Source organism: Phlebotomus papatasi, chromosome 1 (assembly GCF_024763615.1).
Source record: "Phlebotomus papatasi isolate M1 chromosome 1, Ppap_2.1, whole genome shotgun sequence".
Classification (NCBI taxonomy): Eukaryota; Metazoa; Arthropoda; class Insecta; order Diptera; family Psychodidae; genus Phlebotomus; species Phlebotomus papatasi.
Window position 1 is genome coordinate 86,478,228 of NC_077222.1, and position 25,614 is coordinate 86,503,841.

Sequence of the window (25,614 nt, forward strand, 5' to 3'; positions counted from 1 at the left end):
GGCCTTTAACGTATTTGTTAGTTCATTACATCTGGATTTTAATATTATTTTTTTTTAATCCTGCACACAGTACATAAAATGAAGTATACTTATTTGCTTTTAATGTACAGTTTTCGATTCGAAATGTTATTACCAACATTTGATCGTTGCATTACAGGTATGGGGAAGTAGGACATCTTTAAAATGGGGCAGTTTTGAAGCATTGAGCCTTATTATAATGTAATTTAGTTTTGCGATTGGTTTGTGGATCTGAATTGTAAAATGATATGGTTCAGTTTCATTTAAAAATAGGAGAGAAAAGCTCAATTTCCAAACTGCACCAAATCAAAGGTGCCCCACTTCCCCCTGGCTCCTGTAAGTGTATGCTTTCCTCGAATTAAAACAGACAGGAAAGCAGATCAAATTACTCCTTCTTTATAGTTCCATCAATAAAATGACTACAGTTTTACAGTGCTCATTCGAGAAAATCGCGTTCAGTTAACTATTAAAGTCTTTACTTTCAATTTTCCGACTGTACCTAATGGTGTGAATTTTTCACAAGAGCAAGAAGCAACTTGTATGTGAAACCATGTTTCATGAGATGGCAAAGGTAGAGATAACCCCTAGATTATGTATAGATAAAATTCAATGAACCTTTGAGAACATTCTTATAGAGTTAAAAATACTCCCTTGAGTAATATTGTGGAAATAGGAGCTTATCGACTTGAACGTGTGAATGGGAAAATCTTGTAGGTGTTTGGTAAATAAAATTTCTGTGCATAATATTACAATTTCTATAATTGGTTAGGCCGTAAAGAGGAAAAAGAAATGTGCTAAATTTATCTCATAATATTATTGCAGTAAAGGTCAAGTTTATTTGTTATAAAGGGAAATACATTCATGGTGTTTTTAAATAACGTCAATATGAGTTATATTCTTCTATTTCCTCCTTCCATCCTTAGCATTAATATCAGAAACAAAGATAAGAAAAATATTTTCCGCGCAATAAAATTTATGTCATTTTTATGACGATGATTCCCTCCCTTTCAAGCTTAAGAAAGGAAACCAAAAAAAAAGCTTATATTGTGACTGTTAAAGGACATATATTTTCAAATGTCTCCTATTCTAGTATTAATTTTCTCGCTTTTAGTACAATTTTATTTAAATGAGATACTAATTGAAAAATTAATCTAAATTATGTGAATGATATAAATTATTTTTTAATTGAATGTTATATTATTTGTTGATTTAATTTTCATTTGATTCTAAAGCTTTGATATATTGGAATAAATGTATAGGGGAAGGCTTTCAGGCTTCGCACACACTCTGGCTTCGAACATTTCATATTTTTTCCCATATTTTAATGAATCTGACATATTGACAATTATTATTTAATGAAGTTTGTCTTTTCGACACTCAATTTAAGCCTTATGGTGGAACACTGCGATTAACTTTTTTTCCTCATAACTTTAACACTTTTTAAGTGTAAAAATATATCAACATTTTTTAATATTAAATTTACACCATTTTAAGGGTATAAATAAAATGAAAAAGGGTAACTTTAACCCATAATACACCTAAAAAGGGTAATATTTACACCGATTTCGGATCAATACTGCAGGGTAAAATTAACATTTCCCGAATGTTATTTTAACTTTTTCGGATTTCTCTCAGTGAAGGATCACTCAGTCCGTGGAGACTGTTCAGGAGCACTGATTTAGTTCTGATGAAATCCCTAAATACGCGTAGATGTTTCTTCCTTGATCCCAATTATTTTAATAGCGTATCGTAAGTCACATTTCCTAACAAAATTAATCAGATTAACTTGAGATATCTGTAAAAAAGCCTCTAGGGGAAAGTACTCTCCCTTCGAACGTGCATACCTTCGAATAATGTGAATTTCTTTTGCTTTTCGTAGGAAATTAACACTAAATTATCACGGAATTATCAACAATTGATGATAAGCCAACTAATATTTAATAGAAATGTGTAAGTCTCTTAAGGAAAAGTAAAAGAAAATTCACATTATTCGAAGGCATGGACGTTCTAAGGGAGAGTACTTTCCCCTATCTCTATCTGTTCGAAGCCAAAGTGTTTGCGAAGCCTGAAAGCCTCCTTCTATAGGGGAAAGTACTCTCCCTTCGAACGTTCATGCCTTCGAATAATGTGAATTTTCTCTACTTTTCTTAAGAGATTTCCACATGATTGTCACATAATTATCAATAATTGATAATATTATATAATAAGCTAACTAATATTTAATAGAAATGTTTATGTCTCTTAGGAAAACCTAAAGAAAATTTACATTATTCGAAGGCATGAACGTTCAAAGGGAGAGTACTTTCCCCTACCTTTATTTCAATGTATCATTCCTAAAGTTTTTTTTAAATATAAATCTCATGGATTTTTCAAGAGCCGTCATGGATAACATGAGAATGTGAGAAAAAACAATACATAAATTGGTTACAGGCAGTTGAATTGTTAGAATTCGGAAGAAAAGCTCCAAGCTATTGTCAAAAAATAAAAAAAAAAACGTGACTTCCCCATAGCAATGTCGGAAAAAGCTTTTGTGCGACAGGTAGAACTTCTGAAGGTAAAAAAAATTATTTGAAATAAATCGTGGATAGACTCGTACAACAGGAATTTCAAATATAGATGGAATATAATGGCAAAATATGAAGAATTTATTATGCACTTTTGACGTGGAAAAATGAACATAAAATAATCCCAGCCATCTTGAAAATACATTGTTGACCCGGTTGACCCCATTAAATGCTCTTGAATGATTTTGCGATATTATTTATATGGTGAAAGAAAAATTGTTCTTAATTTTATGCACAAGAGAACAAAAATATTGGATATATTTGTCATGGAGGAAAAAGTATAAATGTTATTGTTTGACATTAGTGAATTGATATTATTTATTCAGTATATTTTCCTGACATTAATTTATTGCGGCTTATTCATTGATTTCGTATACAAGATTTTTATCAGGTTGTTTTTATTCATCATGGGTTTCATTTACCTCAAATCCATTAGTAATATTAAGAAGGAAGTATTAAATAATTAATTTATCTTGTTAGGCGCTGAAGATATGTTTAATTAGTATAGTTGAAGACATTTGATTTTCCTTAATGACAATTTATTTTATCGATTTTTTCTAAAACATAAGTCCTCTCCCTCTCTTTAGAAGTTTGTTCCATTTTCAGCAATCCCGTAAAAATTTTACTATGAATTGTGAATGAGTTTGTAACAGATGGTAAAAAATCGTCATTTTTCAAAGTTAGTTGTTGCCAGTTTGGCCAAATTTGTTCTGTAGTAAATAACTCTTAACGATGAAGTATTACATTTTCACGTGCTTTTAGCGGGACTTTTGATTTATATGGTAACATTAAAGGTGATGTTTTCTGTTGATTTTTATGCGGTGCATTATATCAAATGAGATAAGTTCTGGATGATAGAGATGAGTTGTTAAAAGTTAAAATAATTCAATATATCAATTTTATCACGGCTATGAACAATCTAATGGATTAATATAGCTTAAAGGATTTACCTTCAACAAAGTTTTTTTTTATTGTAATATATATTAAGGTTATTCAGCTCATTTTCAATAGAACTGGTTCAATAAAGAAGTTGCACAAATATTTGCTTTCTATACATAATAATATTGCAAAGTCTCCCAGATTTAATTTCCAATTGTTGGTACTCGTATTATTAAAAAAAACCATGATCAATATTATAAAGCTCATGAATGTGAGGTAACTTTCAATATCTATATAAAAAGAATGGAAATGAAAGCAATTTTATCAATATGTGAAAAGTAGAAAAATGAAAATTTTGCTTGTGGCATACTACAAAAGTTGTCGTTAGGAAGATTAGAAAAGATGCGCTTGTTTACAAAAACCTTTCATGTAGTTTCAAAGATGAAAATAAATGCTTTTATTTACCATGTTTTAGTTTCCCATCTGATAACATTAACGAACACCTTTTTTTGAGTACATGTGTTTGTGATAATCATCAAATATTAAAGAGGATAAAACTACATTAAGCTCTAAATAAGATTTTCATATTTATTTTAACTTAACAGTTCGATTTAAATTATTGTTAAAATTTCTTTTTAATTCTAGTTCTATAGATTTTTCCATAGAGATGGGTAAGTCGTGTCGAACTAGGTCCTCCACTAAGTTTTTAGCCTTTTTTGACCAATGAAACATCAAAACTTTCAGGTGAAGTATGAAAACTACTTCATTCAAAGTATGGCTCTTGGTAGCTACACGTTTTTACCATCATTTTAGTATTACATGAATACCGTGATGATAACAGAAGTCTTTTTTAAAACCACAACTATTCACCCATTTTTTTCACTTTTGCGACTTTGAGTAAGTGCAGGTCAGATATGCCATTCATCATCGATCGGAACAAGAAATAATCGGAAGGAGCCAGGCCTGGAGAATACAACGAGGGCGGTAGTATATACCAATTCAGCGTTTGGATGTTGTCTTGGACCATATAGAAGTGCAATAGCGTGGAACGCTTCCGTGTTGCAATATCAGTCGTTTGTGTCTCTTGCTCCATTCCACCCATTTTTTTTAGTAATGAATAGTCCAAATTGATCAGTTCCAGTTGTTGTTCTTAAGTGATGTCTATTGATAGTTTCGCTTGATTTTAGCAGCTTCTAATACATGATTCTCGTTAGTCCTACTAAACGTTGAGCATACCCAATGAGCAAAAAATTAGCGGAAAGTACTCTCCCTTCGAACGTTCAAACCTTCGAATAATGTGAATTTTCTTTAAGTTTTCCTAAAAGATTTACACTTTTCTAATAAATATTAGTTAACTTATTATCAATTATTAATAATTATGTGACAATTCTGTGGAAATCACGTAGGAATAGCAAAAGAAATTCACATTATTCGAAGGTATGAACGTTCGAAGGGAAAGTACTTTCCCCTACTCTAAGTCAAAAATGACTGGGTTTTGTTCTACAAGAAATTCTATGGTCAAAGTGGTCAAAAAATTACTCCTAATCGGATTCTTAAAAATTAGTCGTATTCGCGTCAAATTCTAATCAGAGCATTACTCAAAATTGAGTTAGTAATATATTAGTTATTTTACGGGTTTAAAATTTACTCTAACATGAAGTAGTAAAAGTGACTCCAAAAGACAGTTTTTCCGTACGAAGAAAATGGCGCGCCAAAAGCAGTGCACTTGCCGTCCTTTTCAACCGCATATGTACGAAATTGACGTACGTACTCTCAATAAAGAAGTCAAATGCACTTCACAAGTTTGTACTATACTATCAACTTAGACACTGTTTTCTCAATAATTCTTCATATCTTTTATGATTTTTCGCTACTTTTTATGGAATTTGCAAATATTTTTGCCGTTCGACTACTGATGAATGAGACGTCCGATATGTCGAAAATATTACAGCTGAATGGCAACAAAACACAAAAATCTTTTAAAATTTTCACTAAAATATCACACAATACTCCTGAGACAGTACCAAACACCTGAATAACAAAATTTAATTTTCCAAAAAAATTGTCCGGGTAAGGTAAATGTGCCAAATTTCGGCATAGTTGCATATAAACACCGAAGTCCTAAGTTTGAAATGCAATGTTTTTAATTCATATTGATATTTTTTGTTACTTCCTTTTCGGGACGGTTGTGTGGAACCTTGAAAACTAGTTTATCATCTTTGTTTTCTTTTAATCACTTCCTAAAATATTGAAAAATTAATAAAAAATATGGACATTGCTTTGGGTAGTATTCCGGCCACTTTGAGTGAAATTTCAGCAACCTTTTTTCTGGCCACCTTTTGTAACTCGACGGATAGAAAATTTCAAAACGTCAAACGGAACGAATTCAATATTTAGTTTAATACGTTTATATGACCCACAAGCCCTGAGACCTTCCGTGTAATTTGCCCTCAAGACCTGAAAAGTAGCATCTCAAATTTATGCGTAGATTCCCGTATCAATTTGCCCTTTCTGATCTCTTCCAATGCCTTTTCCACATAATCTTTTTCATAGAAGAGATGGTTTTTTTTCTCTGGACATTGTAGAACTCAGAAATTGAAAAAAATAAATAAAATGAATAAGAAATTTAGGAAAGCAAAAGATGTTGCCGGAATAGGCAACACTACCTCACCGGAGAGACGCTCACAAAGTATATACTTTTTTACGCGAAATACAGGATCCAGCTGGGAAATTTTACCCGAAATTTAAAGATTGATTCAGTATTAATATAAACAGAAGCAATCTTTAATGAAAATTAATCATTTTTCAAGAAAAACACAGAAGGATAACTTTCTGCACTTCACCACAAATCGCAAGATTGCTAGAAATCTGCTGAACGCTAAGACGGCGGTGGCCGCAAAAAACACTACACACTCTTCCAACTTTATAAATTTGTACTTCTCGGACATTGTGATGAATAAATTATCTATCTATCTATCTATCTATCTATCTATCTAAATACAATCGATCTGTCACATTTTTTGTAAGACTCTTCTACACTGAGTTTTCACAACGCATTTAAATTCAAATTATACCTAAAATTTAACGGTCTTTGTCCAAACATCCAAAAATGAATAAATATTTAAAAGCAAAATGAATTCATTGACTATTCGAAGGTTACATACATAATTTTAATTTATTTATTTCCATGGCTGAAATTACACTCAAAGTGGCCGAAATTAGAAGCTGGCCGAAATTTGGCACACTTCCCCTATTTATCAAGCAAAAAACTGCCTAATTTTTCCTTAATTTTTGTCGGCACAGTCTTTTTCTAAATCGCAACACATTTCTCTACCGAAGGAGCTTTTCCTCCTAATGTTACACTATAATATTATCCAGAAAACACGCGAAAATATCAACTACTTTACGAATTCACAACACTGAGTAATTCTATTTGCCATTTGACAAGTGAAATTTCCCCTCAGCCATACCCAACGAGGGAAATATTTTTTATAGGGATACTGAAAGTCACTGGAAGAGCCCATTTTGGCGCGTCATATTTTAGTCGTGGGCGAGTAATTTCAGAGTTATTACGACGCCAAGTGATTTTTGTAATAACCGTCATATAATTCCCAACTTTCCGTCTTTCGACGCTGTGACGACCGTTATAGGACCCATTTTGGAATCCAGAATACATACATCCAACAGTAATCTTCCTCAAAATTGCTGTTTGGGTAGTCTTTCTTCCTTATGCAATTTATCCATTTTATCGATTTTGTTGCTTGATCAATGAAAAACTAAGATGTTTTGGGTTTAGAATGCTCAAACTATATGCTCAATTCGATGCTGGAATCCCTTGTTTTATACCCCAAATACAAAAATTTGAAAGCGGATTTTAAAATTTCCACCCATTTTCAGTTTTTTTTCTAACACTTGTAAAGGCTTGAAAATACCTTTTTGGGTCACGTGTGCTGCCTTCGAATGATAAATCTTACCATCTTCATCCAGTAACTGTCCCAGATCGGCGCTATCAATTGTTTTTGGTCTTTTTGCCCTTTATGTTGAGATCGCCACTTCTGAAGTGTTTAATCAATTGTCACAGGTGATGTTTGATGATTTATGTTTGCTATAGATTTCTTTAAGAAACCAATGTGCTTTAATTGATTTTTTTTTAAAGTTAAAGTAATAAAGTAGCGCTTCCGGTAAATGCTGTTTTTTAACAGAAAACTCAAGATTTGATTTGTTAGAAATTTTTTCTTGAGCTGCGATGTCTGTTGGTATTGAGAGTGATTATTGTTAGAAGATGACTAATCTCTAAAATAAATACAATTCAGTACACGTAAGCCGACTACATGCTTCACTAATACCTTATATATGGGAGGGATAAGAACTTAGTTGAGGACTTAGTAAGTTGTAGAATAAAGTTCTTAATTTAATACTTATAGCCATTTTAAAATATTCAACTACAAAAACGATTGTATTCAACTTTACTTTTTCACTCAGTTCAGTTATAGAGAACTTTTACCTCAGGAGTAAATTGAAATTTCTATTTCCCAATGGAAAAAAAATAATGATCGCAAAGAAGTTTCCTGGTGAAAAGCTTTGATTTTAACAAAGAAATTTCTTTGATAACTTTTCCACAGTAATTTATTAAATTGAATACTAAAAGTGTGAAGTAAATACTTTACCGGATTATATTTTCTAATCCACAAAGAAGTTCTCTATTATAATAATTCTTAAGAATTTTTCAATTTTACCACATTTCATGACAAAAGGTGCACAAAAACAATTTTATGTTTTCTATTGAACATACGTTTGTATCAGGTGAAAACTTTGTGTGAGGTAAGAAAAAAGCTTTGTACAATGCCAAACTTTTCCAACCAACTGAGGTGTCTTGAAGTTTATCAACATTATATACTATATTGAATTGTTCCATTGTAATGGTGGATACATAGTGGGTAGATTTAGTTGTTGCATATTACGAAAACATTGTACTCTCTTACATTTACTACATTGCAAAAGCCGTCTTTACACTGTTGAATGCATCTGCAAGAAGTTTATTCTGAGGCTTATAGGGATGTTGAGAATATGTAAATTTAATATAAATTTTGCCTGAATCAACAAAATAGAATAAATCCAATCCTAAAGATTAAATCGCCAGAGCAGAAAATATAAAAGAAGTATGTTCATTATGCATAAGACGACAAAATCTCCCTCTAAGGCACCCAGTACAATGTGTATATCTAAAAAATTGAATCCTTTGTTATTGTTATTATTATCCCAAGAATATCGCGTCGACATTTTTTAACCACTAATGTCAAGAACATTACTTTTATCCCATTTGAAATATATACTAAGGGTAGACATTTCAATTTCTGTCCGTAGCAAGTGATTTAAATTGAATGTATGACATAGTATTTGCTTATAGAAACATTGTAATAGCTTTTTACTTTAATTTGGCAACATTTTGTATGCAATTGGTAGGGCTTGCTTCTCTGAAATGGATAAGCAACGAATACAAGAGATTAGTTCATACATACAAAGTCAGGTGAATTCATTTGTTTACCCATATGATGGATATTTTATCCCTGATGCCCTCTTCACTGAAAGGCAAACTTAAACATAAATGCAATTCGTCGGAAAGAGGTTATGAATGAAAAAGGAATTTGCAGCATGTTCGTAAATACAATTTACCTTCATCAATTCTTTAGAGAAAGTTTATCGTCAGATGTTCGTAATTTAGATACAAATAAAGTATTTTGACGCTTTTGACGGTCATCAGAGGGTCGAATTACTGTAAATGATGACAAATATGTCCCTTATTATGAAAAGAAATTTTGCATCAGAATGATTCCGAGGTTCCCCTTCCAATGATTCATAAATAATGCTAAGAGGACTTTTCTTCTACAGAGAAGTAGGGGAAAGTGGGGGATTTTTGAATTGTGGTAGTTTTAGATAGATAGATAGGTTCATTTTGGCGCAGCAAGTGTTACCTTCAGCTACTTTTCAGGCTTCAGCTTCAGCTTCATCCGTTTCACCCTCCTCCAGGCTTCCGTTTGAAACCCTTATGCATCCCCTTTTTGGTTATCCCATATTTAAGGGTTTTCAATTCAATTAAATTCAATTTATATATTCATCTCAATTAATGCTTGGTTGCGCCTGCCGCCGGCTTACCATGATTTATTTTATATCATCAGGTAAACAGCAGAAACCCTGAATCACAGATCGTATATGCTAAGTTAAATTTTATTAAAATAATATACGGGTACTTAATGCAAAGTAACTTGTTACTTTGGACTTCACTCTTTCTTGTGCCGAGTTAGACTTCACTTCTTAGAAGTAATTGCTATATCTTGATGAGCGGGCTACTTCCAATTACCCGAGCATTTGCAACTGTACTAATTTGCCATCGCTCATCAACTCGAGATCACAGACCTGTCTTTTTGATATAAAGGGTTTAGATCAAGTACAACACTAATATCATAACGATTTACTGGTCCACCAGACCGGCAGATGTTGCTCCCAATAGGGCCTCGACCAGTCTGGCCCTCCAATGACTATTTTCCGTCATTTTCGGTTTGGACCAGGACGCATTACCACCAAGATCGCACCAATATATAGCTCTTCATTTGTGTCAATCATCAATCATTATCTAAGACCAAATTCAGTATCCACCATCTCAACAAATCAACAACCCGCCCGATTCCTTCCTCAACATGGGCTTCCAATGACGGGGACCATTGGTGGGCACCCATCCTGGCCTCTCAGTTTAACCTAGACTGGTCACAGGGCAGTGGAACATTTCGAACCAGACCATCGAAGTACACCCAGAGGTGCCGCCCTATCCTCATAGTCAACCCTCAATATCCTCCTACCTCTTCCAGCCCCCAAGGGTTTCAAGCCCGTTTCCCAGTGTGGCAGTAGTCTCACTACAACACCAGTCTAGGATAAGGCATGAAGGTCCCTTGGTTAAACGGTGACCACCCAGAGGCCCGTAATGATCTCCCGTTCACCATCTTTCGGAATTTACTCTAGGGTGCGGAAGGGATTACTCTCAACCACACCCTTTTGCTCAGCCAAAAGGATAGATCATCCGACAGGATAGCGGTCAGAGCAGTGAGATGTTTTTGGATAAGGTCACTCTCAAGACCCTAAGCACCACACGCTCCTACTTCATTGTTATATACCCCAAAGACTTCATACCCGTTTAACCACAGTGTTTGATCCCAGCAGATCCCACACTTTGGAATTATGTAGAGAGGTCTTTGGTTAAAGGGTTACCACCATGAAGTACCATAATAACCCTAAAAGTCATAGCTACACCCATGATTGCACCCGCGCTTGCTGGAGGCAAGGGAAAATTTTCTGTGTCTTGAGAAATTATTCTACACAGTATCCTGCATATAATTTCATTCCTTTCAGGATGTTGGACATTCGGGATTTTGGTTGCTTCCGGTACAATCTCTTGATTTTGAGTTAAACGTGTATTTCAACTGCTTACCCCTAGGAAGTCGTATTTTGGTAAAATTTTGTAAATCTGAAGTTTCGAGTTTTTTGACGTCACGCTGTTTATCCGTCTCTCTAGTCGTTACCACCTCTATTCTTCGGCCGAATGGTATGAAGTGTGGGCTCGTTGGAAAGGTCTTGGAATTCCTAACGAGTCTGAACCGCTGTCTAGTCGGTTATAAATCGATAAATTACCGGTTTATAATCAATCACTAATTTTTATCCGAAATTCAATTATATTGCTCGTAATATGTATTTAGGACGATGTTTTGAGTGATTTACAAACCAGTTCAAATCGATTGTGAACCGTTAATGAACCGGTTATGAATCGATAATCAATTTTTGTCCTTAAATCAATTTTATTACTCTTAAAACTATTTTGGGGGATCTTTTGAGTATTTTATGAATTGATACAAATCAGTTAACAACCAAGGTAAATGATGCGAAAGTACTTTTGAGTTATATTATCTAGGGGAAGGTTTTGCACCTTCGTAATGTCGCAGGTTCGTAAATGTTGATTTTTTTCCAAGTTACTAAATAAATATCGTGCATGGTCATATATTCTTATAGCTAATCCCACATCTCACATTTCCGGATAACCTTGGGAACCTAGGCCTTTTTTCCTGGGTTCTAGAAGCAAAAATAAAAAATGGGCCTAAAATCGCAATTCTGATGTGTATTATTTTATGCATTTTTTCACGCTTCAAGAATTTTTTCAAAGAAAAACAAGATTCCAAGTTATAGAAGGTTTATCAGGGTTAATATTTACCGTGAAAATCTTTCGCTAGAAGGGGGTGGAATTGTGGGCGAAGAAAAGTTCACAAAGATTGCCTTCAGTACAGGTTCGTAAAAATATCAGTCAAAATCATTGACATCCAACTCTGTGAATTCCAGACTGTTTTGGGACACATTGTGCACGACGCTCTGGAAATTTTGACCCATCCAGAGATTCCACTGAACAAGTTGACAAGAAAATTGTGATATTACAACGATTACCACATTTTTCAAGAAAATCTCGAAGAAAAACACGCACTTCCACAGCAAAGTGAGACTTCATCAGATGTTTTTGTTTCGCTTCTGTCAAATCGAACATTAAGACTAAATCTGCTTATGGTAGGTGTGATTCTTTCATTGTCCATACGGTGCGTTTTAAGCATTTTTCATACAATTTGCTTTGTTTTCAAGCGGAGTTTTCCTCATTTAACTTTAAATTTATCACTGGTAATTCTAAGAATCACTGATGTTCAAAAAATGTTCTGTAAGACAGATTCGAAGTATTAGAGAAATTACGAGGATTACAATAGGTGTGATTGCTTCTTTCTGATTTGTGCAGTGATGAAACTAGACTGTTTAAGGTAGATGTGATTCTTTTGTTGCCACTTCGATGTATTTCGAGTATTTTTCATAAAATTTTCCTTGTTTTAAAGTGAAACTTTCCACATTTCATTTTAAATTGATGGCTGGCCATTTTTGAAATTAGTTGTGTCCGAAATATGTTCTGTAAGACTGTTTGGAGGTGTCAGAGAAAATCCGAGGATTGCAATAGGTGTGATTATAAGAGAATCACACCTAACCGAGCTCTGAACTGACTGTCAGAATGCAGGGAAAACATAGTTTTCCGAGTGTCAAAAAACATGTGTTAGAAAAATAGCTTAAAATTGATCTTTTAATGCGTGATACCTTCTACAAACAGTGAAAAGAAGTAGATGAAAGTACCATCTAAGTAGTGATGCCCAAATTTTTGTTTCCGGTGTAACGTTTCCGGGGAAAATGAGGCCTACAGGGGTTGGAAGAAATGGTACGAAGCATTCCGGTACCGGATACATTCGTAAAAAATGCTACTACATTTTCATTTTCCTGTATAGGAAAATCCAAGGACTTCCAGGAATTTTGTGAGGCAGAATTATGAATCCAATAAGTGAGAGATTTTTTTGACATAGTGATATAATTGATTCGGTTTGTGTGGCATTCAGTAAAAAATCTTAAATCTTGGATTCCTTTTTTAGTACGAAGGTTCAAAACCTTCCCCTAACTCACGAGTTCGAGCATTTTGCAAAGCTTGGGACGCTTTATCACCCCTTTTTTAATGCAGAATTGCAAAACACTCTGGGTCACTTTTGCCGGACACTGTATGTATAAATCAAAATTACTGGATCGTGTAATAGGTCTTGGGTTCTCGTTTTAAATTCGGACTATAACTTGTAAGCATCTACAACTATTGAAACGCTTATGAATTACAGTTTGGTTTTCTTTTTACAACCTATATATCGATATAATATTTTGATCAATTCTTTATTGGGTATTTTTAGCTTAAAAAATTTAATCCTTCACTGGCTATAAAATACACAGATCAATTTGAATGCATGAATAATTTAATAATTTTCTTAAGGATTTGTTTTGTGTAAAGTTTCAACTTATTTAAATTTACATATAGATAAAGACTATTTAAATTCTGATGAAAATTTTTAAATTTTTATTATAACTGTAAGGCAATTCAATTTATGTCCTTTTTGTTCATATAGAACGCTACAGAATGATGGCTTGAATTGTAATAAATGAATGAACACAATTTAATAGCGTTTGTAATTGTTTTTAAGAATTCCGTAGTGTCAGTCATTGTCAGGAGATGGGAAATGAATGAGCAAATGGCAAAGGAAGAATAATCATTGGGGATTCCTTATCCTCAATGCTGTATGAATTTAATAAGAAAGGGGAGACGATTAAAAAAAATCTGACTTTGGTGTCAAGAAAGTAAAATCCCACCGGGGAGCGATTAATCTTAATTTTACTCAGTAATTGAATTCCTTTATACCTAAAACACCATGATATATTCTACGGTATTAATTTTAAAAGGAAAGTATTTTTCCTATTTTATTTCGTGAAATTTATTGCTTGTTGAATTAACTGGATGGAGAGTATATAGAAAAATTGCGCAAATATCCATTGCAGTCTGAGTTGTCAAGTTTTCCATCTGAAATAACACTCGACAGAAACAGTGACGTATATTCAATTAAGTTCATAGAGATGGTGAATCATTGAGAATTTTACATTATTAAAAATAAAGGTTTGCTAGCTTTTCACGTGACTAACAAAATTGAAATTTAATTAATTCGGCATTTTCCAAAAGAATAACATTACAAAGGTATAGAAGGGAAATCCCGGAATAAAATAATTTAAAAAGTTTTTTTTTGTGTATTATTACCCAGACAAAAAGAACTCAATAAGCCAGAGGCTATTAAAAATTAATTAACTCTGCGGTTTTATTTAAAATTTTGTAATACGATTGTTGTCTGAAATCAACCACTTTTATGTGGAAGTTCGACGTATCGTGTTCAATTGTAATAGCGTGTAATAATCATGAATATCACTCCCATCGTGATCTTTATTTATTCTTTAAGTGTAAGTATTTTATCAAAGTTATTCAAAATCTCTTGTTTTCTTTAAATTTAATCTATCGTTAGTTATCTCAGGCAGCAGCTGATACACCTATTAATCCGAATGAAGTGAGTATATCCATTCAAAATCTTAGTATTTAAGGAGACAAGTATCACTAAATAATCTTCTGCAGCTACCTTCAGCATGTTGTGGGTATCCTCAGTTCCAAAATCCACGCATCTTGTCGTCATGTCGAAATCGTTTCAATCTTGCCAAAACCGTTAATACTGAGGGCGTGAGTTTTTCTTTGCAATAATTTAATAAAAATCAGCTGTAATATATTTCACTTTCCATCATGCAGTGTGCTCAGGAGTGCTTCTTCAATGCCACCAGAATTTGGCGCGATGATCAGCCTATAAGAGCAGCAGTTATGACAGCTTTCACAAGATTTGTGCCGAATCAGTGGAGAAATTTGATATCATGGAGTACAAATTTCTGTTTGGGCAAATATGTGTCTATACCACCACAGCCAGTAAATCCATTTTCAAGAATGTTAGTTATTGGTAATCCAAACTGCAATGAAGGCCCATATAAATTTATACAATGTGTTAGTGAGCAAATTCTACGCTACTGTCCTGCCCAAAGATTCCGTGCAAGTAAGTAATGGTAATTTATTACAAGCTAAAACAGTCCTAACCCATGCGATTTGTATTTGTAATCCTTTCATTTCATTAGAATTTTGGTTTGTGAGCCAATAGAAATCAAGTGGTAGTTGTATTCCCTTAATGGTTCAACACGTTCAACATAACTTTACAATGCCATAAATAATTAACTTATTTTGCATTCAGCATATCTGAGCATATTCCTCTTAAAAACAATTCTAGAACATTAGATATTGAACAACATATAACATTGCAAAGCAGAACTATTGACAAGGGTACACTTTTATTATATTTGTTATGGGAATATCGTTACAGTATAAAAAGTTTTAAGGATTACGGTTTTCTGCGGCTGTTCTTTTGACAGATTTTTGAAATTTCATCTTGGAAAGAAATACTGTCAAATTTCTAAACAAAAGATTTTTTTTTAATGTAAATCGCTGCCAATGCGTAGATACCTTAAGGAACAAGTAGAGTCGGAGGAACGTCTGTTCGACAGGGAGCCCCTATTGACACTTTTGTCAAAATGTTGAAAATTAATTAATGTATCTAGTAAAATATAAGTAATATAACGTATTTCCTGTAATATACCTTTTACTATAAACAGAGATGCTCAAAATTCATATCCCAAATGGCACTTAGTAGGGTGTCAATAGGTGCTGACACTAGTTCTTAAAGTGTCAATAGACGTTCCTTTCACCCTACTTTGCTGATCAATTTTCTTTCTAAAACAATTGAAAGAAATATTCATTATTACCAACCAATTATTAAAAATAATATTCATTATTATCAAAAGTCAAAACTAATTGACAATAAAATTTTTGGATTAAAATCATTTTTTAAATTAATTTTAAAAGCCAAACAAATGGTAAGTTTTATTTATTATTTTATTTCATATCTAGTAAAGAATTAACTAATATTTAAAATTTCAACTTGGAGTACAAGAAAAGAAAAACACGTTTTCGTGCTTCTAAACTAGGATCAAGCCTTAAGAATTTATAAAGCCCGTTTGTGTCGTTGTTTTTGTTAAATATGTTTTTTGAAAACTAATTTTTGATAAAAATGAAAGTTATTGTTAATCAAAACAAAAGTATTTTAAAAAAACGCCATTTTAAAATATGTAAGAATTAGATTTATTTACTTATTAAACTATATATTTCATACGATAATTACTTATTTGGTCATTCCTTAATAAATTTCTTGAACTAAATTTGTAGTCCATGATGAAGCTCTCTAACTTTGTAAAATACTTAAATTCGTTACTTATATTTTATGTCACAAAATTAGTTTCGAATTAGTTATAGACTTATAATTTAATTTTAAATAAAAAATGTTTATCGGACCAGAACCGAATTAAATTTGTTCATAGGCGGTTTTGGATTAAGAATTTTCAGTAAAAGAGCATTCTTAAGATGGAACCTTGAATTAAAAGGTCTAAAAAACTATTTCTGATTGGCTTAATTGATATATACATTAACTAAGAATATACCACAAAAGATTCAGAGGCCAATTCAAAGTATTTTCGAAGATACAGAGTACAGAGACGAAAGTCAAGGACCGCCGAGTCAATTTGCTAACTCTTGGGCGAACTTCAAAAATTTTGAAGCGTGTAGGGTAAGTGTGCCAAATTTCGGCATAGTTGCATGTAAGCACCGAAGTCCTAAGTTTGAAATGCAATATTTTTAATTCATATTGATATTTTTTGTTACTTCCTTTTCGGGAGGGTTGTGTGGAACCTTCAAGACTAGTTTATCATTTTTGTTTTCTTTAAATCACTTCCTAAAATATTGAAAAATTAATAAAAATATGGACTTTGCTTTGGGTAGTATTTCGGCCACTTTGTGTGAAATTTCGGCCACCTTTTTCTGACCACATTTTGTGACGCAACGGATAGAAAATTTCAAAACGTCAAACGGAACGAGTTTAATATTTAATTTAATACGTTTATATGACTCACAAGCCTTGAGATCTTCCGTGTAATTTGTCCTGAAGACCTGAAGAGTAGCATCTCAAATTTACGCGCAGATTCCCGTAGCAATTTGCACTTCCTGAACTCTTCCAAGGACTTTTCCACATCATCTTTTTCATAGAAGCGATGGTTTTTTTCTCTGGACATTGTAGAATTCAGAAATTGAAAAAGGAAACATAAAATGAATAAGAAATTTAGGAAAGCAAAAGATGTGGCCGAAATAGGCAACACTACCTCACTGTAGAGACGCTCACAAAGTATATACTTTTTTACGCGAAATACAGGATCCAGCTGGGAAATTTCACCCGAAATTTAAAGATTGATTCACTATTAACATAAACAGAAACAATCTTTAATGAAAACTAATCAATTTTCATGAAAAACACTGAAGGAAAACCTTCTGCACTTCACCACAAATCAGAAGACTGCTAGAGACACAATCGATCTGTCACATTTTTTGTAAGACTCTTTCCACACTGAGTTTTTACAACACAATTTAAATTCAAATTATACCTATAATTTAACTGTCTTTGTGTTAATACATCCTAAAATGAATAAATATTTGAAAGCAAAATGAATTCATTGACTATTCGAAGATTACATACATAATTTTAATTAATTTATTTGCATGGCCGAAATTATACTCAAAGTGGCCGAAATTAGAAGCTGGCCGAAATTTGGCACACTTACCCTATACTCCGCTTTTCAGTTTAACGATTTTGTGAAATGGCAGGAAAAATAAGAAAAAACGTATGGACTAATTGAAATAAATTAGAGCTTATTTTTTATAATTATTAAATCATTTTGTTATTACACCAAAAGGGTGCTTCAAAACTTCTTTAAAATATTTTTTGCAGCATGTTAAATTCATTATTTTATCCAAAAGTTATACATTTTCAAAAAAAACATGAAAAAAGTTCCAATTCAAGATTTTTTCTGGTTTTTCTTGGTTTAAATATGAAATAAACTTATGAAAATTGAATAATTTATTATTCTACATACAAGAATAACCAGATTCACACTTCCCATCAATTAGGGAATGCTGCGACGATGCACCTGTGAAGTACTCTATAGAGCCCAATTTTGTAATATTTTTAAAAAAAAAAAATGGGCACTTTGTACTGCCCATTTCGTCTAAAAAAATCGCGTAAATTAAAAAGAAAGTTAATTTTTGGCCTTTTAACTTAGTCTACCCCCTAATGCATTCCGAATTCAGAATAAATAGGTTGAAGTAACCACTTATCGCCACTTTTAGAAAAATGTAAAATTAATTTGATTATAACTTTTGACCCCTTATTATAAGAAATCTCAAATTTAACACAAAGTTACTGAGATGTATTGACTCCAGATTCGTCAAAAAAGTAGTACTCCAATTTAATGCTGAACTACTTAAAAAACTGATTTTTATTAACAATGCAAAAATAAACACTTCGTCGCCACTTTTCGCCAGTTTTTTTAACCATTTCTCGCCACCCCCCTCTTGAAAACGTCCTAACTCGACTATTTTGGGCAGTATTATGCAAAGAATACATTCAGCATTTCTTTTCCCTCATGACCACCTTATTATTACTCACTTTAAATGATTTTTCTTCGGTTTTATTTGAGAAATCAAATTATTATACTGTTGCAGAAAGTACACAAAGCAGATTTGAAAACTGAGAATCTACGATGTGAAGTTAGCGTCGCCTATTAAAAAGCAATGGCGACAGGTGGTAAAATCAATTCAAAACATTACCACTTTCCGCCATGCCTCATTTTTACATAAAAATAATATTAAAAGAAATTTTAATAAACTAAATACTAATTTTATGTATTCTACGAATGTGATTAAATATGCAACAGACAGATTATTTATCCAAGAACGTAAATTTTGTTTGTTGAAAATTTGATGGCACTTGTTATATTTGGTAAGAAATATTGGATTCGATGCACTTGCTTAAAATATTACTCTAAAAAATGCTCAAAATTATGAATACAAAACGAACAATTGTTATTTTTCGACTCTATACGTAACAGCAATAAAATACAAATAACTTTGCGGCTCGTTTATTTTATAAATCGTGGAAAATAGCGATTTCAATATAGGTGGCGAGAAGTGGTGATTCCGCCCTATATTTAGAAAAAAAAATGAAAGGTAAAAAATGCTCCCCGTGAGCAAAATTCGTTCCAACGCCTCTGCAAGTGGCCAACTCATTCTGGGCCGTTTCTTGAGGAGACAGAATGAAAGATTCAATTTTTTTTCTTTACCATATATTTCAGCAAAAGATTGCATAATGAAGCGGCAAATAATTGACAGCAGTTCTAAAATGTCTGGGAACAATGTGCAAGGTAAAAATTTTAAGTTAGCATTACGGAAATGATAATTTTACTGTACAAGATCCAAAATCGGCGTAAAAATCACCATTTTTATGTGTTAATTTTACCTGTTTTACCCCTAAAAAAATGTAAAATTGACATGAATTGGTGTATTTTTACATCTAAAAATGTTATTGTAATGATGATAAGAAATTAATCATGAATTCTTTTTATTCTCAGTGATGGGATGATTTTCCACCTTCCAGCAGTTCAGGATATTACACAAAAAGATGGAACTTTTGGTCATATGCAAAATTTTTCCAGTATATTTCTAATAAGACAAATAAAATGTGAATTTTCAATCATATAATTCTTGTATATTGTGTAGAGGAAGTACACCATTTCCCCATTCGAATTTGGAAAATTCAATTTGAGCAGAACATTATTATCAAAAATGAATGTGTATGTGAAGTAAATTCAGCCTGACAAGAAGCTTAAGAGCATGTGTTATTTCAGTTCTTCCAAAATAAAATTACTCTTCACAATGTCAATTTATGTTATTAATTTAATAATTGCACCTTTATCGTATGTCGCAACAAAAGAATTATCGCCTATAAACGGGTATATTTACATGATAAACAAGGGGTGGGCTTTAGAAATAAATGATGACTCGTCTCTGGGATGAAGCACAATATATATTTCTCTTCGTTGGCTTCACTCATGTGAATCCTTGAAATACCTCATCATACAGACTGTTTATCCTTCAGACTCCTGATTCAACAGCCCGTGTCAGATGATACAGACTCTGTCTGAGAAAAGGATTCTTCCTTATTTTTCACACAAAAACCATCTTCACAAAATCCACCACAAATTGCTTTATGAACGATCTCGGTAACTTAATCACATTTTGCAGCTATGTTTGTTTTATCATCACATTAATTTCCATACAAAAATCATCAATAGGTATATACCTTCACTGATAAGTATAGATGATAGCTTTTAGTCTGCTTCTCACAAATTTTTCACAGTGAATTTTAAATAGGATTTTTCCATCGTCTTAGCTTGACGAGGGATTGTGGGTGCTGCTGATTTAGCATCAGCAATGAATGCCTCGTTATATATATATATTATAAGAAAATATCTATATCGACTGAGTTTCTACTAATAGCTCAACAGTAAATTACTCAATAGTTAACAGACGGGTTTATTGATGACTATTTACATACAAAACTTGAGTTCTTTGAAAGTTTCCCTAGCAATTTTATTGAAAGAACTTTAATTAAGAGAAAATTGAAGTAGAAGTTATTTGGACATCTTAATCAAAGTTATTCATGTTACCCTTCATTCGTCATATTAATTTGTTTCCAATCAAATAAACTCTATCATATTCAAAGTATAAATTCATTTAGTTAAATTTATCAAACATTCGCAAATTAATTTAGATTTACAACTTTGATTTGATTTAACTTTCTCTATGAATATTGTGACACAACAAAGTTCAAAAATACTCCAAAGATCCTGGTATAATGATAAAATGTTTACTTCTCAGAATCTTCTCAACTTCACCTAATTTAGAAACTTTTAATAAATTATAGAAATAAAACATCTGTCTGTAGAAATTGCGTGAGATCGTCCTTATCTACTTCAGCAACTTAATGAATTTGCTTAGAAAATTTTAGGGTGATGCGTTCTAATAAAAATCATGGACATCTTGTGAGATCCTTCAAGGGCCAATTAGCACCAAGGAATTCACTTAGCATAAATAATGTCTCTACCTCTTCTCCATTTAACTGCCTGATAATTCATGCAGGCTTTGTCTAAGTAATCTAATTTAGCCCTTCTACGAGATTCTCATGATTCATTATCCCTTCTTAACCATCAAAATCCTCACGTTCCCTTCGCAACAATTTTTTATTCATCAGACTCTTTTTGCTTTTTAAAACTTTTAAGACTTCACCTCTGTGAAACTTCAAAGCAATTGGCATTTTGTTCCATACCACAAATGATATATGTGTTTTTTTTTAAATTGCATTTAAAGGAATTTTAAAAATCTGGTTAATCAAAATGTTAGAACTGTAGCTGCTAGAAGTTGGTACACTCAGAAAAAATTACTAGGTGTCGTGGAATATGTAATAAAATTTAAGGCGCAGGAGGGGTATTGGAAAAAGAGAAAAAAACTGTCCTAGATAATGTTGACTTATGGAATGGGTCGTCGAATACCGCAAGTCGATATCTCTTACAGTTTGGTCTGTATCCGTGTCACATATTGAAAAAAAAATGGAATATATAACTGCTCTCTCTTTGTAGAGAAAGATGGGCCAACGGTGGATAATACTTTTATTGCTTTAAGACAGAATGTCTTTTCGGTGAGTACCAAGCCGTTTGCTGTGCAGAAAAGAAAGAAAATAATTCGCTCCTAACCAATTTCAAATAACTGATGAACCAGAAAATAGACGAAATCTTGACTAAAATCCAAAGAAAAGACTAACCAAGAACCACTGAAGAAGACACGATAGGTGTCGAAAGCTTTGGTAAATTGTGTGTTTAATTTTTGGATTACACTCAACATTCCGACGCTCACCGGAAGGACATTCTGTCCTAAAGCAATAAGAGCTCTTTCTTTGAGTTCGAGCTGTAAAATATGGTAAAGTATCTTAGCTTTGCGGAATGCTCGAACTCAGAAGATAGTACCCTACGTGAATTATGTTTTTTTTTGTAAAGTATTCATATCCAAAACGGTGTATTATTGACTTAAACTAGTTTACAGAATATCTAAAAATCATCCCGAAATTTAAAAAAAAATGTAAAAATTGAATTTTAAGTATTTGCCTTTTTTATTATGCGAAACCTTTATCGACTTTGGTTCTGTCATAATTTTAGAGAACTAAAAAAAACTTTTCATATTGAAAAAATTGTAGAAGAAATAAATTGAGGTCGTTGGCATACATTATGGAGGAAATTTTCATTCTGATAATTCTAAAATCGTTACAGAAAGTGAAAGAGTTTGCTGAATCCGTTTTCGAATTAGACAAGTATGAAAAAATCCATAGGAAATAGGTCTTCCAGAATGAATGACCTCTATGACCTTCGAAAATACGATGTGGAATTCTTTTTCAGTCAATGGGTATCTATGTGGGTATAATGTTCATTTGGATTACCTTCCAAAACGTAACTAAAAATAAAAGAACTTTGTAAAGTCAGTTTCGAATTAAACCAAAATGAAATTGTAAAGAATCTCACCTTAAAAATGGTTTTGGAGGAGAGAGGACTGACCTATAAAGGGGGGTCATAAAAAATTTAAGAAATATAAATAAATGATGAGTACTTACGATTGAGTACTTTGCAGTTTCATTACAGATTGAACTTATGTAGTCGAGTTGGAAATTTCGCAACCTTTCCAAAAATCCAAATTTAACCAAATCGGTTAGGGAATAGGCCTTTTAGAGGGGTTAAACTTTGATCTGCGAAAATTCGATAAGAACAATATTTTCCGCTATAGGTGTCGTTAGACGAAATGTGAAATGTTCACCTGAACCGCCTCCAAATCGAAAGAAATCGATTTTCAAAATGTGGTTAAGACGAAAAGGAAAAGATTTTCCAGATATAAAAGTCTTATGGTTGTTAAATGAACATTTTAATACGATATACAATGATAAATCGTAAATTTTCATTGTAGGGTTAAAGGAATACCTTTAGACACCTAAAAACTTGTCCAGACATACCTATTGACACTTCCAGTACCACTTGGGATATTGAACATTATTCTTTATAAAAATGGTAGATTCCAGAAAAATAGTCATATTAAGGCGTGTCCACATTAAGATTATTCATAAGGAAAATGTTTTAAAATCAAAAAGTACAAAAATAAAAAAAAGAAAAATATTTTTTTTTAAACTTTACTTCTTTGTAGGTTATGTAGATACACTGGTTTTTCTATTCAAGTTTTCAATTAGAAAAAATCTCTCTCGATCTTGATTCCTCTTATCAAGGACTTCCTAAGATCATCACCGCGATCCTTGTCCATTTTATTTTACTTTTTCTTGAAGTCTGATGTTCTGATGGGCAGGTTTGGCCTATTTCTTTAGGTGGCCCAATATCTCTCAATGGGTCATATATTAGGGGTATTTGGTGGGTTCATCTCCTTGGTTACGTAATGGATATTATTGTCTTCTTACTATTCTTTAGTTGCCTTTGAGTAATGATACGATGCTAAATCTATCCAAAAGAGGTATTTTTGGAAGCACTCTATGGTGTTGATGATGATGATGGGCAAGTTTATGATGTCCTGCATGTAGAACTCCTTACTCAAAAATTGTAAAACAATTTATGACGGGGATTTTCCGTTTTCACCCCCCGAGACTAGTAACCAACGCTAAGACGGCGACGGCCGCAAATTTTTTTAGGGGAATCGCCAATAATGACGAAAACCTCTAATAAAATGAAATAAAATATTGCTTTGGACAAAGGAAACACGGATTTTGACCTGGAGTTATCCTTCTTTATTACTACACAAACGACGTTTCGGAACTTTAAAATATTGCTGTGCTCTAAGCGGGCTAGATCCCAATCCCTGGTAGGTCCCGGTACACTCAGCTGAGTGATGGAAGATTGAGTAACCAACCCCAGTGGGAAGTCACGAACCTGAGGTTAATGAACAAGGGATCTGGTTCTTTTAGAGAAGGTTGGACGAGGGGCTACCAACCTCTCTTCGTAAAAGCAAGGTTATTACGAAAACTCGCATGGAGCCACCGATAGGACGGACTTTTCGACAGCGACCTATGATACGTTTCTGGACCGAGCTGACGGTGTGTCGCCAGGACTGGAGGAGGTTAGTGCGAGCGGCCCGGTTCCTTAAAGGGACGCTGCAGCTTAAGTAAGTAAGGTTATCTAAATAATCTGTAACTTACAATGAAGTAGTAAAGTTTCAAAAAACATATTTTTCTTTTTTTTTAATATTATGTAGTTTTTGATTTTGAAACATTTTTCTTCAAAACAAACTAATAGTGGACTCTTTTTACTAACATTTTATTAGATACATAAAATAACTTTCAATATTTTGACAAAATTGTCAATAGAGTTCCCCGGGTTCCTTGACGAAGAGGTGTTCCTTCTACCTTACATGATTATCATATTAATTTGTTTTACTGTGGGAGATTACTGCGATAATTGTATTAGTTTCAGTAATCCTACTAAGAAAATTTCAACTCCTTATTATTGTGTAGAACACCCGCTGGCTAATTTAATCATGGTTCCCTTTACAGTTTTCTCGCCTATTTATTATAATATCGCCTTGCCTTACCTATTTTCTTCCTCTATTATTGTCTCATATGCATATATCATAAACAAGATTATTATTTGTGAATTTGTCATGAAATTGCGGTAAAAAAAACTTTGAGTTTTAATGCTTTTATATTTCAAAATTGATACTCAAATTTTCGTTAAATGCAGCTCTAATCTTTTCCATTTAAATTGTTCACTCATATGTAGTGGTAATGTTTTAAAAGCTGGTAAAGCTTTCAAAGATGAAAATTAAATTTTTTAAAATCATATGCATGAAGAACCTTTTAAGTATGTTTCAAGAATCATAAAATAAGACTAAATTCCCTTTTCACATAATTTGAAGAGCATCAAACGATATTTTCTCTTTGAAAACTGTTGCCTGGAAATGCTAGAAAGAATTTCTTAATTAATTAGAGAACCACTTATTTTTTTTTATGTATAAACAGAATTTTTATTTAATTATTATTAATTTCTGTTTAGCATACGATGAATTTGGGAGTCTTTTGAAATTTATAAAGAAATGAATGAATTCTTGGACTCATGAAAAGACATAAAAAGCTAATCAATTTAATTAAATAAAAAAAATTATGAAATTTGAATTAAAAATTCATTACCATAGTTAAATGACATTTGTAGTGACTTTCCTTTTCTAAAGCTTTTAAACACCTTGGTCATTATTTAAGGAAATGAACAGCGTGTGGCATACATCATTAAAGATTAGATTTTGCCATGCTCCAAGCACTGTATAATCGCATTGTGGGTAGTAAAAGATGATGGAAAGAAGAGCAATAAATTCAGTGAATTATTCTTCAGTGCCACCCGCACATTATGCACAATTTCATTCGTGGCCACTTGTCCCAAATGAGACTCGTATATGGGAAAAGTGCTCTCCATGCAATGAGTGTATCACTGACAGAAATTTATTTCCATCGTATTAATTCCGTGCTCTTCTATGGTCATTTTAAATGTGGTCAGACGCAGAATATAGGCGATTCAAATGGGGAATTTTCGCTATGTGGCGATATCATGTTGGTTGGTGTAATCATCTGAAATAAAGGACAAAATTACATGAAATCCACCAAGTAGATGG

The 25,614-nt window shown here is 32.7% G+C and overlaps 1 protein-coding gene across 2 annotated transcripts; it reads left to right on the top strand.

Moving 5' to 3' along the window:
• Positions 1–14,244: 14,244 nt before the first annotated feature.
• LOC129797937 (uncharacterized) lies at positions 14,245–19,781 on the top strand. Of its 2 annotated transcripts, none has more exons than XM_055840822.1 (6): positions 14,245–14,345; positions 14,408–14,449; positions 14,515–14,616; positions 14,683–14,977; positions 19,209–19,277; positions 19,485–19,781. In XM_055840822.1, the coding sequence occupies exons 1-6, from the start codon at positions 14,304–14,306 to the stop codon at positions 19,493–19,495; spliced, it is 561 nt and encodes a 186-aa protein (XP_055696797.1). In that variant the 5' UTR covers positions 14,245–14,303; the 3' UTR covers positions 19,496–19,781. The 2 variants fall into 2 exon arrangements, with proteins under 2 accessions (XP_055696797.1, XP_055696799.1); XM_055840824.1 differs by having other exon boundaries at positions 14,417–14,449.
• The last annotated feature ends 5,833 nt before the right edge of the window (positions 19,782–25,614 follow it).

Coding starts and splice junctions, on each gene's coding strand:
- LOC129797937 (XM_055840822.1), top strand. CDS start 14,304: ATGAATATCACTCCCATCGTGATCTTTATTTATTCTTTAAGT. Junction 14,450..14,514: donor CACCTATTAATCCGAATGAA/GTGAGTATATCC, acceptor AATCTTCTGCAG/CTACCTTCAGCATGTTGTGG. Junction 14,978..19,208: donor TGCCCAAAGATTCCGTGCAA/GTAAGTAATGGT, acceptor CATATATTTCAG/CAAAAGATTGCATAATGAAG.